Below are 16892 nucleotides of genomic sequence, written 5' to 3'. Positions count from 1 at the left end.
CCCAAAATGCATAAGTGACATGCAATTGAAAATCGCTCTTATTTATATACAAACAGATGAACTTGAGAATATCGTATTTCTCGGGTCCAAAAGCGAAAATAACAGTGGCCCCAACTTTGAACCTTATAAATAAATGTTTGGTTACAAGTAACAGTTATGCTAAGGTGTATTTAGTTCGTATTTTGGTCACATCCCGTGATAGCGCTACAGATGTTTGCTGTGCATTTGTATAACAAGCTGTTTAAGGCGCGACGTTTTCCAGCACACATTCAGTTCACCCTTTTAATTTCTTCATGTCTTGCTTACTGTTACAGGCTCCTTTAGCAAGTCCCACAAAGGGTTAAGTTGTTTTTATTTCAAACGTGCAATTTTCTCTGTCATTTACAAAGAGAGTTGCTTTAATGAATCTAAAAAACGCGGGCTTTATCAATATTATCTGAGACTTGAAATATCGAATCATTGATTATACAGTATATACATGTGTATAATCAATGACGATATCAATAAGGAAGGCGCCATCAAGTTGATAAAGGTTTAGTCATCGACGACAAGAAATAAGAGCGGATGATGACTCATTCTTTCTATGCATAAAATATGAAATATGCCTTCTAGATTTCTCTAGAAGGTTTATTGTTTGTTATACAAGGAAATTGAATTGTTTAATCGCAGCCTTAACATTGATGTTGAAATTATATATACTGAAATACGCGCTCGTGTTTATTATTAATACCTAGTCTTGTAAAGAGAAAGGAACTCGGTGCGAAGATTTTGAGTCAAACCCACATTCGAACGATTCGCGATCTGTAATTGTTTTTATTTGTTACTCAGTTGTAAACGTTGATTATCAAGACAAAACGCAAACGGGTAAACGTCATGTTTAAACGCTACTGACTTGTAAAACTGACAGCAGACCTGTAAAAATTTTACAAGTTAGTAATCTAGTAATTTCATTGGCCAGAATTAATGCGAAATCGCTGTTACATGGATAACATGATATTTTAGACATTTCTTCAAGATCAATTTAAAAACTAATTATTTACGTTTACTATTGTTTACAAATGAGTAACAAATAAAATATTGTACATTATACGCCAGGTAACTATGAATTATAATTCATATTTGCACACAGCAGGACATAATGTCTTACTAATTGGGCTTCTGCTATCAAAATTATAACAAAGTACTCATTATACAATAACCGTTTTCCAATTATTATAATTACAAAATTGCGATTGTCTGAATATCTGAAATACAACGTGTTATATAGCATACTTAGCTATGTTGTCAGGATAACAATGTTGTTAAGGCATGTGATTGGATGTTTTTGTAAAGAATGATGTTATTCTTTGAAAAAACATCCAATCACATGCCTTATTATCAACATTGTTAGCCCGACAACATAATACCGGCCGTAAGTGCACTGATTTCTCAAATTAAATGTATTTTACGCTTTGCAAAATACAAATATTGATCTGAATTATATTCGATCGTTTCTAAGTTTCTGAAGTACTCCAATTTACACATTCTGTAAATTACAAGTACAATATTTTCAAACGCATTGTAGTTAGTGTAGTATTACCGATTACGCATATGAAAACGTTTTGTGAAGATCATTTCAGCTATGAAGTGTCGCTCTATTGTTGGCTCGAAAATTCGCATCGTGCCTGTACATAAAGTAGACCAGTGTTTTTCGTTAAGTAATGTGAAAGTTGGCAATTCTGTAACTGTCAGTTGTGTTGTATTTCAAATTTGTGTTAACGGTCGTACCGGCTTCATCTGGGAGGATAACCGTTGTGAAACGTTTTTACGTAGATTTTAGATTTCTCTGAGCTTTTGTAGTTGTTTTCAGTGCAGGAATTTGTGTTTTTTTCGTTTACTTAAGTGACATAACTGGATTTGTTTCCACATTTTAAAATGGCCGCATTAAACAAGTAAGTGCTCTACATGTTTTGTAACAATATCATTGTACAATTTTATTAAATTACCCACATTAATTGGAATAACTCCTGGTCACTGATTTGCATTATTCATTTTTCAGTTTTGAACAGCTGTTACAAAACGTTACAAACATTTCCGAAGAAAAGACGAAGAAGTGGTGGGACGTTGTTGTCAGTATGATGGGCACAAATGACGTGACAGTGCATTGGAGTCAGATTTTTGTGAAACAAGTTACGGAATTATTCGACGAGATGATTGATGAATCGATTCAAAAACGTCTTGAAATGCTGAACAAGATCGAGGTGCTATTACAAAAATCGTCCTCGCTGTGCAAGGACTTGAATATAAAATTGCCGAGTTACGGATCCCAACAGTTAACATTGTGTGAAGAACAAGAATACCTTTTAACGTGGATCAGCAGGTAAGATTTCACATGTGCACTTCGTTAAGCAAATTATAAAGGGATTTTAATAACCTTTGCTCTCTCAAATTGAATGTATAAAGCTGATTTTTTTAATAGGCACGAACAAAAGTTAGAAGAAATAAAGACAGAAATTAAAAAACTAAATAAAGAAGAAATGTTGCTAATGAAATCTTTAGGAAGAACCCCCTGTCCATTACCCGTAAATCCGCTACCTTGCAACGATACCATTACAAAATTTAAAGCCCATCTGGAAGAGCTCGAGTCTTTAAAATTCGAGCGAGAAGAACAATATTTCGCCGCGAAATCTGAAATATTGAACCTTGTCGAAGAGCTTCAATACGAGCCGGCTTTAGATTTCGAACGTGCTGTCTTATCACAAAATGATTCGTTGTTCGAGGTCTCCGACCCTAATATGGAGAAAGTGCACTCATTTCTGGATTCATTAAAGCAGCTCTCGGCCGAAATGAAAGAGGAGATCGCCAGTTTGAGAGAAAAGCTTAACTCGATGTGGGACTTGCTCAACGAAGATTTGAGAGTACGTGCGGATTTTGCGAAGAAGACCACCTACAACAGTAAGCAAACGTTAAAAGCCCTCCAAGAGGAGGTTGCACGATACGAAGATCTTAAAAGAGCTAATATAGAGGTAGGTAATGCAGTCTTTACTCCACATTAAATACTGGATTTGTTTCTCTTTGCAGCAATTCGTGTCGCGTGTTCGTAAGGAGCTGGTGACTTTGTGGGAAAAGTGCCATATTAGCGAAGAGGAAAGATCTAGGTTTGAGTACTTCAATAGTGAGGTATATAGTGAGGATCTATTGAGTATTCATGACTTAGAGCTGAGAAAGTTACATGTTTACTACAGCAACAACAGGTAGATTACTTTCTTTTAATGTTGCGAGGTAGAACTTACGATAGTACTTGGTTTTGCGCCATAATGTGCCAATAAAAGTAATATACAAATTTAAAAAAAAGAAAGGTTATATAAAAACAGAATTGGCAAAAACCCATGGGTGTTTTTTGTGGGTTTTTTTTTGGGCAATTGGGTTTTTGTATGAATATCGTAATGCCATCTGCTATGGGATAGAACAAAAAATTCAAAGCTAAAGGCAAACTAAATTATTAAAACTGTTGCGGTAACAATGAATCACTGTCAACTGTCAACAATGAACTAGACTCACAGAACATCTGTCTAGTCGAAACCAATCCGTCTTAATGTAATATAAAAGTATTTGTATGAGCTGCTTGTTAATTAAAATAAAAACTAACTTAACCTACTCTAGACATAAAAATACAGTTCCTTTACTGTTCTTTTACCTGGGTTTTAAGAAATGTTTTTGTAAAAAACCCACCCTTTTTTTGTTGGGTTTTTGTTTGCCAACTCTGTATAAAATATATGTATTTTGCGTCACCCTTTTTGCGCTAAAGTTACATCATTAACTTGTCCTAAAAGTCCGCTTGCAACTGGGGTTTTACTTTTATTTCCGCTTACGAAATTAATTTTTTATTTAAACAATCCACAACAGAATATCACAATTTTTCTTGCTTTGGGAAAAACTCCAAACTAACTTTAAATGGAGACCAATTGTCTGCTTTGGATAACGAAATTAGTTAGAGACTTCAAATTTTCACTAAACGCTTTCTGCTATAGTGTAGATCTGCAGGCTTAGTTTAGTTGAATTACTCATGAGATTAATAATTTTAAACTTTTACTGATAAAATAGTGATCTGTATTACCAAAATTGCGCTTTTCATCATGCATATTATGCTGATGTACAACTTGTTTATTTTGGGATCCAACTATCCGCTTTTAACGACAAAGTCGAGAAAATTTGGCCTTTCCCGTGGCCTCTCACGCGAATCTCTAAACCTCCTGAAAAACAATCTTCCTTCTGTTAATTAGTAATTTTCTATTATCTGCAAATAGTGGATTGTTTTTTAATCACTGCAATGCTTAAATTCTATTGGTTAACTTGGCATAATTTTAAACCATTTCTGAACCAGTTCCAAACACACATAATTCAAAAAATTCGCTTACTCAATACTTTATACTTGTACTCTGTATGCAACGTCAGAAATGTAAGGTAATATGACTATTTAAAAAAGCTGTAATTCTATCCAACAATCCCAGGTGACAACTGGTGATTTGAAACATTGATAATCACAGTGGGGAAATGACGCACCCGATTTTTATTCCAATCATCACAATAAAAACTTGAAATTAACATGAATAATATTTGTTTGTGAGAATGTTCTCAGAACCTTGACACATTTCTATCTTAAAAATTCAACTTTCACGTATATCGGCGGGGAAAAAACATTCGAAAAAATTTAAATGAAATAAAATGCTTTTGTTACAGTATGCAACTCACTGTTCATTTTTGTTCTGTTCCGAATTCCATTGTTATATTTTGATAAAAATGAAGTTTACCCTTTATTAAAGTGACAATCCTAAATAGTCCGCGATAGTCGATAATTTTTTTATTATACGTTCTCTCGTAAATACCTTTTTTTGTGTTTATTACTAATAATTCATTTATTTTATAGCATATGTTAAAATGACATTTTAATAGGTTTGAATGAGTAGGCTAAGCCGTTCTTTAAGGATAGATAAAGTGATCCCTTTAACTGTAAGGGTAGATAAAGTGAAACAAATGATTGTGCATTCTATGACATCTGTCATTCTTATTTCAAATGCACATTATAAAATGATGTTGAGAACATAGGCGCTTTCTTTCGGCTACTTCGCAATCATGATTTCGAGATCGTGATTCGTATGATCACGTTTTACGAAAGAACGCGCGAATTGAATCAAAGTATGGTTAAGTTTACGTAGTGCACATTTGCATTCGAATTATGTATTTTTTGTTTGGATTATGAAAATAATTTAACTACAAATGGAAGCACTTGCGATTATGCTATACAAATATTGACTAATCTAACATTTGAGCAAAAATATACTTGTATTTATAGGTTAGGAATTCGTGTCAAAAAACTTTTATGTTCAGTTTGTTCACGATTTTAGCAATCATGATTATAAGATCACACTTCGAAAGAACCTGATTTGACAATCCAAACGCGTTTGGATCACCGAAAGAAAGCGCCTCGTACCACAAATTTGTTTCTATAGACACGATCGCGACAGCAGAACGTAAGCTTACTATTTTTGACGTGCCTAAAGTAAATTCAGAATTGTCAGAAGCTTTACAATGATTTATATGGCTTCTGCTACAAAATAAAGTTTTGTATTATATACAGGGTGATTCCTATAGTACCTGCCACCGTTTGGGAGCGTATAGGGGGTGCCTAGGGGAGTATTTTGATATAGGACACTTGGGGTCGGAAATCTAAAATAAGGGCGCCAGAACCAAATTTATCTTCTGGAATTTCACGCCTGTATGTAGGCAACCCAACCGACCGACGTTTCGCGCGGAGCGATGCAGAGCGAGTTAGCGCGAGGAAGCGACATGGGAGGGAAGGAGGGAAAACGACAGTCAAAAGCAATAACGTTTACAAGTGTTCAACGTGGCCACCGTTGTTCTCAATGCACTTCCTACATCTAGCCAACTATTATTATACTATTGCCATAGTGTTTATTCACTTGATACGCGTCGTTGCAGACGGGATTTCGTGGGTTTAAACAAAATTCTGATCAAGTGTCAGCCACACATCGCCGCCTGAGATCGCTCCGTGTGCACCGCCGGCCGGTTGGGTTGCCTACCTACAGGCGCGAAATTCCAGAAGGTAAATTTGGCTCTGGCACCCTTATTTTAGATTTCCGACCCCAAGTGTCCTATATCAAAATACTCCCCTACGCACCACCTACACGCTCCCAAACGGTGGCAGGTACTATAGGAATCACCCTGTATATTTCAATCAAAAATTGTCACCCAAAAGGCACATTTTCAATTTTTCAATGTAAACGCCACCTTAAACAGAACGAAACCAAATTTTTAGATTCCAAAAAATCGTGGCAACAGTTCTCGCTTTCCGCAATATGATTCTTGTTATCGCCAGTCATACTTTCGTTCACGTTCGCTATAAAACGGTACATGTGTAAATTTTCCTATACTGTACAAAACACAAATTCGAAAAAAAACCTTTTTTAATTCTAAACCGACCACCTATTACAAGGTCCCAATGAAACAAATTGTTTTCTACCAACTACCACCCTTTTCCCCTAAGCTTTTGGTACTCTAATAAAAGTTGTCCAAGAAAGGAATTAATTTCTCCAACGACTGCTCTCCTTGACCCCTTATCTAGTTCGGATGTAATTCCTCCTAGGTATCTTGAGAGGATGAGGGTACTCGCAAAGGGAAAATTCAACATTTGGACAAACACGACATAATCTATTTTGGTGATGCGAATGCCTAATATACATATCCACAATTTGAACAAAATCCTTCAATCTGTTTGCTCGGAAAATTGCCCATGTACATACATACGTACAGACGGAGAAAAATTTTATTCTTTAAAACTTGCCTAAAATGATCTAAAACAAAATATTGGTATGTCGAAAAAACGGTGAGCGCAATATCCAGGTGGCTCAAGCTATGATGCTAAAAAAGTTACTTTTTATTTAGGCAATAAAAGAACTATATTGCAGCACAGTCTACAGGGTGTTTTTTTGGGAGCTTTAGTTAAACGTTTCTGGGAAAGTAAAATAGGTAGGCTTTTGAAAATTTGTACTTAGGAGTTACTCTGAACACCTATAAGAAGCCTAACGCTTATGTCTCAAAATATTGGTTGTGACAAAATGGCAAATTCACTCACTTCGACTCTATTGGATTATATTCTCAGTTCCTCTGTCGAACGGGGTAGATAGTAAATGCTCTGAACACCGAATCGATGTAAAATATTTTCAAAATGGCCACACTTCCGGAAACACCGGAAGTAGATAGTAACTTCGTTATTTTAAATGGCAACCCCTATTTTTTATTGCATTTTTGGATTATACGTAAAATTTCAATTCTTTTGATACCCACATGTCCATATCTGCCATTTATGGTTTTTAAGTTATTTTGACTTTATGAAAAATAATGGCGGATACAGATGGTACCTTGATAATTGATTACTTGAAAACGGTTATAGTCATGGCAACCCATTTTTATCATTGCATAGAGAATGAATAGGGCTTTCTTTTAGTGTACTTAAAAAAAAATTAAGTTGCGTACATCCAAATTTAAGAAACTTCAAAGTCCAAAAACTCAGTTTTTTTAAATGAAATGACCATGTTCTTACTATAGCATGAGATAGAGAATCGAAATTGGAATATTTTGATATTACATGTTCCTATAGCTATCTTTAACATTTTCTGATTTATTCCCATTTCATTGAATTGATGCCATTTTTTTTGCATTTTCAATTTAGTAGTTGGCCATGATTTTACAACAATCGAATTTTAAACAAATCAAGAACAGGATTCTTTAATATCATTGATTCTAAATAATTCATTAATAAATAAGTCATTTATTAAGGATATAGGACGGAAAATTTTTGAGAAATCTAGACAGAGTCGTTCAACTGAATTTCTTAAACAACGTATAAGTCTAAAAATTCAGAGAGGTAATGCGATATCTGTTCTAGCAACAATTCCATACCAAAAATGTTTCAACGAAGTTTTTTATATTTTACATTGAATTTATTTTGTTAATCTTGCATTTGCAATTCAATTCATTTTCTTAAATATTCTCTTGTAGAGCTTTGTATCACTTGTGCTTCAACGGTTTGTAGTGCATTTGGGGATACAACATTTCCAAAATTCATACAATTTCGTTCCAGTGTTCGAATGAATGTACGGCAAGCATGTGCCGCGATTCTGTCCATTTCACCATAAATAACAAATTAAATTCCAAAATAGGTGAAACCACTGCGAGTCCTTTTTTGATTTTTGAAAAACTTATGTTAACCTATAACAGTAGGTGACGGATTAGTGTCACTAGAATTGTTTAAAATTCAATTGTTATAAAATCATGGCCGACTACTAAAAAGAAAATTCGAAAAAAATAGTGTCAATTCAATAAAATGGGAATAAGTCAGAAACTGTTAAAGATAACTATAGGAACATGTATTGTCAAAATATGCCCATTTCGATTCTTTATCTCATGCAATATTAAGAAAATGGTGATTCCATTTAAAAAAACTGAGTTTTTAGCCTTTGAAGTTTCATAAATTTGGATCTTCATAGGGGCGGTCTTACGCAACTTAACTTTTTTTTAAGTACACTAAAAGAAAGCTGTATTCATTCTATATGCACTGATAAAAATAGGTTGCCATGACTACAACCGTTTTCCAGTAATCAATTATCAAGGTACCATCTGCATCCGCCATTTTTTTTCTTAAAGTCAAAATAACTTAAAAACCATAAATGGCAGATATCGACATATGGGTATCCAAAGAACTGAAATTTCACGTAGAATCTAAAAACCCAATAAAAAATGGAGGTTGCTATTTAAAATAACGAAGTTACTATCTACTTCCGGTGTTTCCGGAAGTGCGGCCATTTTGAAAATATTTTACATATTTACATCGATTCGGCCTTCAGCGTAACTCCTAAGTACAAATTTTCAAAAACCTATCTATTTTACTTTCCCAGAAACGTTTAACTAAAGCTCCCAAAAAAACACCCTGTATAATTAATATTCAAAGTTCTACGATAGCCTTGATCCCAATATTTTGAGGGTTGAATAACAGATGTATACCGTTTTAGTGACTTATTTGCACTGCTGGAAAAGCGTTCTGAACTGTGGAGTAGAATGTTGGAATTGGAGAATAATGCTTCGGCTCCTGATCGTTTGAAAAATCGGGGTTGCCAGTTATTGAAGGAAGAAAAAGAAAGAAATACGCTGCAAAAACGTCTACCAAAGATAGAACAAGAGCTGATACGTCTGGCAGATCTGTATGCAGTAAAACACAAAAAACCTTTCTATTCGTACAGTAAGACTGTGCATGAGATCATTGCTGAGACCCATAGCACTCTTGATGAGGTATGTAGTAAACATACTCGTATTCTTAATTACTTATCTTATTAATGTTACTTGAATCTTACAAACTTTCTTATAACAAATACTTTTCATCTTGTGCAAAACAATTCCATAATCCCGGCTTTTGAGAGTATAGTGTAAATGTTCATCTTTGTAACTAATCCTGTATTGTTGATTATATATTCCTCCTATTATTAACTTGTGTTGTTGGGCAATTATTATTAGGATAAAAAACAGAAACTAAGTATTCTGAAGCAGAAAAGGGAGCAGACACTTACGCCAGGTAAACTGGGAATGACGTCCAGTTTGAGTGTTCACAATTTGGCCCAAACGCCACAAACTGGCAGCAAAAGGAAACTGCTGATGCCCTTCGAGCCGCCGTCAACAAGATCGAAGATTCTTCATGAACGAAATTGTATGTTATTAGTTTGTGTGCGGATATTTCTAATTTATATCCGCAGTTCCCGCGACAGCTCCATCCAAATTGGCACACGCGCAACACACGGGTCGCTCACATTACAATACCGAGAGGGCAAAACGCATTCAAAAATGTCGTCGTTTGTCTCGAAGAAAATTACAAAACGACCTCGAAAACGTTTCGACAGAATACAACATGTTCGAGGTAACTTTCGAGCGATTGAGAGTGAGCTGGGCTGATACATGCATGTCTGTTTTAGAAGGATTTGGCTCACAAAGAAGGGTGCAGAAGCACCTTGTATGATAAGGAGAATGTACTCGCCATACCTTTACCTGCGACACCACAGCCGGGCAGAACAAATTATGAGAATTGCAAATTTTAATTAATTAGATTTAATATTGTTAACATTTTAAATGTATGGTGTTTATTTTATTTATTTTTCCTTTAGTTATTTGTAAATTTGTATCATTTAAATATGTGCAAAATAGTATTATATTTTTATATATATATTTAATATTTTTTTTATTATTGATTAATTTCTTTTTAACAGAAACTCGCTTTCTGATGATGTATATATGTATATATTTTACTCTAAGCACTACAAATAGGTTTAAAAGAAGATATTAGTGAAGTACTAATAAAAAAACTAACAAATTTCGATATTAAATATTGAGACAGACCGGACAGACTAAGATATCGAGAATCAATCTATTTAAATGATCACACCTTTATTTTATAAATAACACTTGAAATTTTACTCAAGAAGCTGCTTTGAGAATCGTCAAATGTTTCTACTTATAAACGCATTTTGAAGTATAATTGTAACAATTTTTCTGTGATCGCATTTCAACAGTGTGATGATTTTTTCAAATAGTTTAGGAATTCGTTAAAAAAATTTCCTCTCAATAGTCAAACAGAAGTAAACAATGTCTTCTTGGCTGCGTACTTGATTACCATATTTGACACGGAGCGGTTGCATTATAATAGAAAAATCGGTACTTTAGAAAACCACAATAAATAGAAAGTTAATTTGTACTTATAGTAATACTAATTTGGTGGCAGTGTGAATTACAGATTTGTAATTTCATGTACATATCAATTTGTGTATAGTCTAAAAATAATATATCTTGTACAGTTTCGTGAACTTATTCTTTTTATGAAATATGGATATACTGATGGGCGTGGGGGGTAATTTTTGAGAAGTTTCTCAATTGAATTGCGTTTATTTTTCCGTCTTGATATTTACTTCGAAGTTATAAATAACGAAATACGCGCTTGTGTTATAAAAGTGACTCCAAGTCAGTCATAAATCTATTAATGAATGGTTATAAATTTAGTTTACAGTGCAAAGATTATATTAAATTAATATTTGTGTAGATATAAGCCGTTGACGTTTGTATTTTAGAATATCTTGCGCCTCAATCTCTTTTTTTAGTTATTAATTATATTGAAAACGTACACTCAACACAGCCATATGGCTCTTGAGAGTACATGCCATATTTCACTACAACATAATTAAATAGTATACTATTGTGATTCATGGCAAATAATATGTTCTATTCTATTCAATGCCTTTTGGAAGTTCTAAAAGAGAAAGACGTATTTAATGGATACAAAAGTTCCTTGTTGCAAATATTGGTGTCTGCTACCAAAAGGATAATCCAAGAAAAGGTGTAATGGAGATTTTGGGTTTTTTTTGGCGGTAAAGAATATCCGGTATTATCCCCGCGCGGTCTAGCTCTGGGGTTGATAATCTCCAAGGGTGAAGCGATAGAGTTCTCGGGGCTGGGGTGACAGGGATAGTGACGATAACTTTGTATCTGATAAAGCAGATCTTCCGCTTTTATACCTGAGTAATTCAGCATGGGATTACACCAATTGTGCTATTATCATATACGCCTTTTATAAAATTTATTACTTTTATAGCGCTTTGTCACAAATTAGAATAAGCTTTCTCTGTTATGCGATTGGAAATTAATGAAGGCACCAATTTGTACGTGCTCGCTCTCAAAGTTAATACGCAAATTAATTTTCTCGCGCCGAAGTTGTACGTGTTTGTTCTCGAAGTTAAGCGTTATTGTATTTCGCTGGTTGGAAAAACCGAAAACGGAACCTAGTCATTGAATAGTCGAGGTGTCTGCGTTTTAGTCGAAACGCACACCAGGCATCACTCTTAACTCGAGACATAGCTTTGTTCACGGTTACTGTGAAGCGGTATGTGTGTAAATTCCTCTATTTGAACAAATTCAATATTATTTGTATTGAAATTTGTTCCAATTTGTATAGGTTATACAAAGAAAAAATCTCTTTAACAACAAATAATATGGGTTACTATTTGAAAAAAGTTGTTTGACGCCGCGGCGCTAAAAACCCAGGTATTAAAAAATCATTCGTGACAGTCTTAAAATGTACATTGCCAAAATTTGAACAAGATCAAAATAATCGTTTTGCGTTTTTTTAACTAGCACCATTGGGATCTCCATACAGGTGAGACATACAATGTAGGTTAAATGGGGCCAAAGTTGCTCATTTTTATGACTAAAAAAACGCATTTAAAATTTTCGAAAAATCTTTGAAAGTAACTGAGATAGGTATCACAGTCTACACGGAGAAAATTGTATGTTAAAAATATAATAATAGGTATCAAAAAATATAATACGTATAGGGATAGCTATGAAGAATTATAAAATTTATCATATACATATTGTTGAAAGTGTATATATAGCTAGTTTTACTATATATTGTTTTAACTCATACAAAAAAACTGTAGGTAACGGCAACTATCTCATATGCATGCTTTTGTAATACGGGAGTAGTTGAATTAACATCTCCGCTTTGTATTAATAAGTAACTTAGATTATTGCACACCCTGCCAAAAATCGACTGCACCAAAATTTCTCGGGAAAACTCTTTTTCTTATTAATTTTGGTGCGTAGAATCCAAAACAATTCGTACTTTTTCGATCAGACTTCTCAATCAAAAGTTATAGACTAGAAACCAATTTCGAAAGACAATTCAAAGGGCCGTAACTTTTGAACTAGTAGCCCAATCTTGGAACTGCTTGAAATTATGGATTCTACAGGCCACATTCTATAAGAAATTTTTTTTCCGGGTCGATCTGAGACAATTTTTTTTGCGAGCCTCAAAAAAACGCAGTGTATAACCTTCATTTTTTACCAAAAATCGACGACACCAAAATTTCTCGGGAAAACACTTTTTCTTATTAATTTTGGTGCGTAGAATCCAAAACAATTCGTACTTTTTCGCTCAGACTTCTCAATCAAAAGTTATAGACTAGAAACCAATTTCGAAAGAAAATTCAAAGGGCTGTAACTTTTGAACTAGTAGCCCAATCTTGGAACTGTTTGAAATTGTGGATTCTACAGGCCACGTTCTATAAGAAAATTTTTTTTCCGGGTCGATCCGAGACAATTTTTTTTTCGGGATTCAAAAAAAGGCAGTGTATAAACCTTCCTTTTTTAGCAAAAATCGACTGCACCAAAATTTCTCGGGAAAACTCTTTTTTTTATTAATTTTGGTGCGTAGAATCCAAAATAATTCGTACTTTTTCGATCAGACTTCTCAATCAAAAGTTATAGACTTCTCGTACTGATTACAATATAATTTTTACTATATGATTTTAACAATCCATTTTTCTCCGTGTACTAATTGGATTTTTACGGAATGCGATAGATGACAAAAAAAAGAAAATCATTTGAATGCATCGCCATCATAGCCATATTGATTCTGCAAGGTATAACTTCTGATTTTAAATTTGTTTATAGTATAGAGTGTGACACGTCATTATTCTCTTTTTTTGTCCTCTATCTCATTCCGTAAATATCCAGTATGGCGTCTATAATTAAGTATATATAGTAGCCTATAGCTTCTACATCTAGCGTGCTATGGAAATTTAGATTCTTCGAAAAAAACCATACATTTATTTTATTGCCTTTTATTTAATAGTGGGCGGAGTGTTAGCAATTTGCTACTGTTCCCACTCAACCCACTATACAATCACAAACAGCCATGCCTTACCTGGGATTCGAACCCAGGACCATTGCAGCTCGAACCCAGGATCCTTGTAGACGACCATTTAAGCTAAGGAAAATGAAAACAAACTTTTTTCAGTGATATCTAAGTTATTTTCAAAGATTTTTAAAAAATTTGAAATGTTCCAAAGGGGCAACTTTGCCCCCATTTAACCTACACTTTACAAGAATGTTATTCTTTTGCTTAAAATTATCTAAAATGTGAACATTTAATGGTGACGGTGATCACAATAGCCACTCGTCTGGGAAGCTAAAAATTAGGTAGTAGAGGACCAAAAGAAATATTTTGCCAAATAAATTGAGCGTCCAAAATTTTTAATTTGGGAGCTATCCTCTCAAAAGCCTTAAAACGCGTGTTAATTTTTGCTTGCCCCCCCCCCCCCCCATGAAAATTATGGTTGACGTGTTTCAAAATTTTTGGTCTACATCAAATGACTTACTTTTAATTGGAACGCACTGTATGTTCTATCTGTTAAAATTTGCGGCGTTGCCAATTTAACTTCTGGTTAAATAATAATTGACAGTTGACAGAAGACAATTGACATGACACACTTCCCAAAATGATATGTTGGTTTAAAAATTTTGAGAAAATCTCTTACAGACTTTACAGTTCGACTCAGAACCTTCGAATAATAAATATTTTCAGGAGCAATTATGTCGGTGAAAAGATTCAGATTAAGGTATTGGTTACTAATCTAAAAGGCAACATTGTCCACTACTGTTTAAGGGATGGATAAAAGCCTCGAGGAAGATGAAGCAACACCTTTTCTTGGATGTCAATGATGGATCCTGTAGCAAAAATCTGCAAGTTATAGCAACCACGGCTAACGCTTCTTCGTTAACTTCGGGTTCCTCTATAATCGCTACTGGAGTGTTACAGCACTCGCCCAAGAACGAGTTTGAGCTTAACAGCGAACACATAGAGCTGTGCGGAGGTTGCAATATCCAAGATGGTTACCCTTTCGCACCTCGTAAAGTATATTCAACCGATTATGTTCGGCAATATTTACACTTCAGACCACGTACTTCTCACTTTTCATCTTTGTTACGTATTCGCGATGCTGCAACGAGGGCTATACACAACTTCTTTCACAAAGAAGGCTATTTGCACGTTCATACACCAATTCTGACTTCCAACGATTGTGAAGGAGCAGGAGAAACATTCGCAGTGGTTCCAAATAACCAAGAAACCTTACAAAATATGGTGAGGTCGCGTCTGTTGCCCGAAGAAACTTACTTCAACTCGAAAACATTTCTCACCGTCTCCGCCCAATTACATCTGGAGGCCGTCGTTCACGGGTTAAGCAAGGTGTATACATTAGGCCCCACATTTAGAGCGGAGAATTCTAAATCACGTTTGCACCTTTCAGAATTCTACATGTTGGAAGCTGAATGTGCTTTTATAAACGGGCTCGACGATGTTTTAGTGTTCATTGAAAAATTAGTCAAGAATGTCACTACGGATGTCTTAAACGAATGTGAAGACGATCTGAAAAAATCTAGCGAGGGCGGTGATAATTTTGCATGGCTTGATAAGAAGTTTGTGGTGTTGACGTATGATGGCGCCGCGGCCATTCTAAAAGACAAAACGAAATATCCAGGTGACTTTGTCGAAGGAGCCAGCTTAAATAAAGACCATGAAAAGTTCTTAGTTGAGTACTGTGGAGGAATTCCAACGTTTGTAATAAATTGGCCGAAAGACCTTAAACCATTTTACATGAAAGAATGTGTGGAAGACGAGTCACGGGTAAGGTGAGGTATTTCAGGAGCAATTTTACATTTCGGCCCATTAGGTTGCCGCTTTAGACTTGTTGGTGTCAAATGTTGGCGAGCTGGTAGGAGGGAGCTTAAGAGAGAATTGCCGTAACAAACTTGAAGCAAAATTACCTCGTGATGGTGTCGAGTTAGACTGGTACTTGGATTTACGAAAGTTTGGTGGTACACCCAGTGGTGGATTTGGTTTGGGGTTTGAGAGGTATTTGCAGTTTATTTTAGGTATAAACAACATTAAAGATGTTATTCCATTTCCTCGTTGGCCTCATAATTGTAAATTGTGAACTTTTTTGTAATTTCTAGTATTTTTATTTATTAGTAAGAATGTAAGTTTAATGTTTTTTTTATATCTCACGATTGTGACTGCCAATAAAAGTTATGTTAAAGCCGTTTTTTATTATTCCAATAAGGATATACCTGGCGCTCACCCAGGAAATCCAGGTCAATTCCCGGTATTGTTCTTCTTCCTCAACTCTCCTGTTCCATCCACAGTTCCTTTCCATCACATCTCTTAGAAAACAGTTTTTTTTCTTTCTTTTGTTAATGTTATCCATGATTGATATTCTTTCTCTAACCCTTTCTAGTACTTCTTCATTCTTCACCATCCAATTGTATTCAAAATCCTTTTCCATAGTGCGTTCGTAAACAATATAAATTAAAATTAGTGTACAAACGCACAAGATTTGTGGGGATAGGATTTACATGATTGACTAATTCAATAACAAAAAAAAACCTAACAAACAAAAAGAAAAAATTATCTATCGGCCCTCTTGAATAATTACTAAGTGCGACTAATAATACCAAAAGTTTAATTAATCATAATTGATTATAGGACAAATAATGTTCTATGAAAATATTAAAATTAATTACCGTTAATGTTAATAACCGAGCGTAACATTTCCGGCAAAGAACTGTAATGAATATCACAATTTTGTGAAATTAAATTAAAATTATGAGATTATAAATAACGGGTTTTCGTGCAACAAATTAGATTTAGGAGTGGGGTTTGTAAAGGTACTAGCATTTCAATTAATGCGCACCGGAACGGTGAAGTTTAGGCCAGCTAATAAGTGCGGACAATCAAATTATGGATTGTCAAACAAAAATTTTATGCTATTAACTGTTACCGTAACTATACCAATTGACAATCAATATCCACTTTTTCTTCTGTTGAATACATCGCACAAGAACGAAAAAAAAATACGGAAGCCAAAGAACAATATACTCATTGCCAGATCTTTATTTGTTTTAAGAAGTTATTTTAGTTGCATAAAATTAGGCGCCCTTCAGCAGGATTTTGTCATTTC

The 16892-nt window shown here is 34.6% G+C and overlaps 2 protein-coding genes across 6 annotated transcripts; both read left to right on the top strand.

Moving 5' to 3' along the window:
* The first annotated feature begins 1722 nt into the window (after window positions 1-1722).
* Window positions 1723-10816, top strand: LOC116175817 (protein regulator of cytokinesis 1-like). 4 transcript variants are annotated; one of them, XM_031494146.1, is made up of 8 exons: window positions 1723-1931; window positions 2039-2359; window positions 2459-3005; window positions 3061-3233; window positions 9069-9345; window positions 9598-9757; window positions 9804-9964; window positions 10020-10816. In XM_031494146.1, exons 1-8 carry the CDS (start codon window positions 1915-1917, stop codon window positions 10140-10142), a joined length of 1779 nt encoding a protein of 592 aa, XP_031350006.1. In that variant the 5' UTR covers window positions 1723-1914; the 3' UTR covers window positions 10143-10816. The 4 variants fall into 4 exon arrangements, with proteins under 4 accessions (XP_031350006.1, XP_031350000.1, XP_031350016.1 ...); XM_031494140.1 differs by having other exon boundaries at window positions 9568-9757; window positions 10023-10816; XM_031494156.1 differs by having other exon boundaries at window positions 1724-1931; window positions 9601-9757.
* A 3530-nt stretch (window positions 10817-14346) lies between these two features.
* Window positions 14347-15973, top strand: LOC116175838 (probable asparagine--tRNA ligase, mitochondrial). Of its 2 annotated transcripts, none has more exons than XM_031494168.1 (3): window positions 14347-14492; window positions 14540-15559; window positions 15606-15973. In XM_031494168.1, exons 1-3 carry the CDS (start codon window positions 14373-14375, stop codon window positions 15867-15869), a joined length of 1404 nt encoding a protein of 467 aa, XP_031350028.1. In that variant the 5' UTR covers window positions 14347-14372; the 3' UTR covers window positions 15870-15973. The 2 variants fall into 2 exon arrangements, with proteins under 2 accessions (XP_031350028.1, XP_031350037.1); XM_031494177.1 differs by having other exon boundaries at window positions 14353-14492; window positions 14553-15559.
* The last annotated feature ends 919 nt before the right edge of the window (window positions 15974-16892 follow it).

The sequence above is a fragment of the Photinus pyralis genome, unplaced genomic scaffold, assembly GCF_008802855.1.
Source record: "Photinus pyralis isolate 1611_PpyrPB1 unplaced genomic scaffold, Ppyr1.3 Ppyr1.4_LG1, whole genome shotgun sequence".
Taxonomy (NCBI): Eukaryota; Metazoa; Arthropoda; class Insecta; order Coleoptera; family Lampyridae; genus Photinus; species Photinus pyralis.
The sequence above is the reverse complement of the archived record's forward strand: the minus strand, read 5'-3'. Positions and strand labels throughout refer to the sequence as shown.

Bases quoted from the DNA above. Each gene is read 5' to 3' on its own strand.
- LOC116175838 (XM_031494168.1), top strand. From the start codon at position 14,373: ATGATATGTTGGTTTAAAAATTTTGAGAAAATCTCTTACAGACTTTAC. The intron at 14,493-14,539 runs GTATTGGTTACT...CTACTGTTTAAG, and splicing joins GTGAAAAGATTCAGATTAAG to GGATGGATAAAAGCCTCGAG. The intron at 15,560-15,605 runs GTAAGGTGAGGT...TCGGCCCATTAG, and splicing joins GTGTGGAAGACGAGTCACGG to GTTGCCGCTTTAGACTTGTT.
- LOC116175817 (XM_031494130.1), top strand. The intron at 2,360-2,458 runs GTAAGATTTCAC...TTTTTTTAATAG, and splicing joins CTTTTAACGTGGATCAGCAG to GCACGAACAAAAGTTAGAAG. The intron at 9,965-10,019 runs GTAACTTTCGAG...TGTCTGTTTTAG, and splicing joins CAGAATACAACATGTTCGAG to AAGGATTTGGCTCACAAAGA.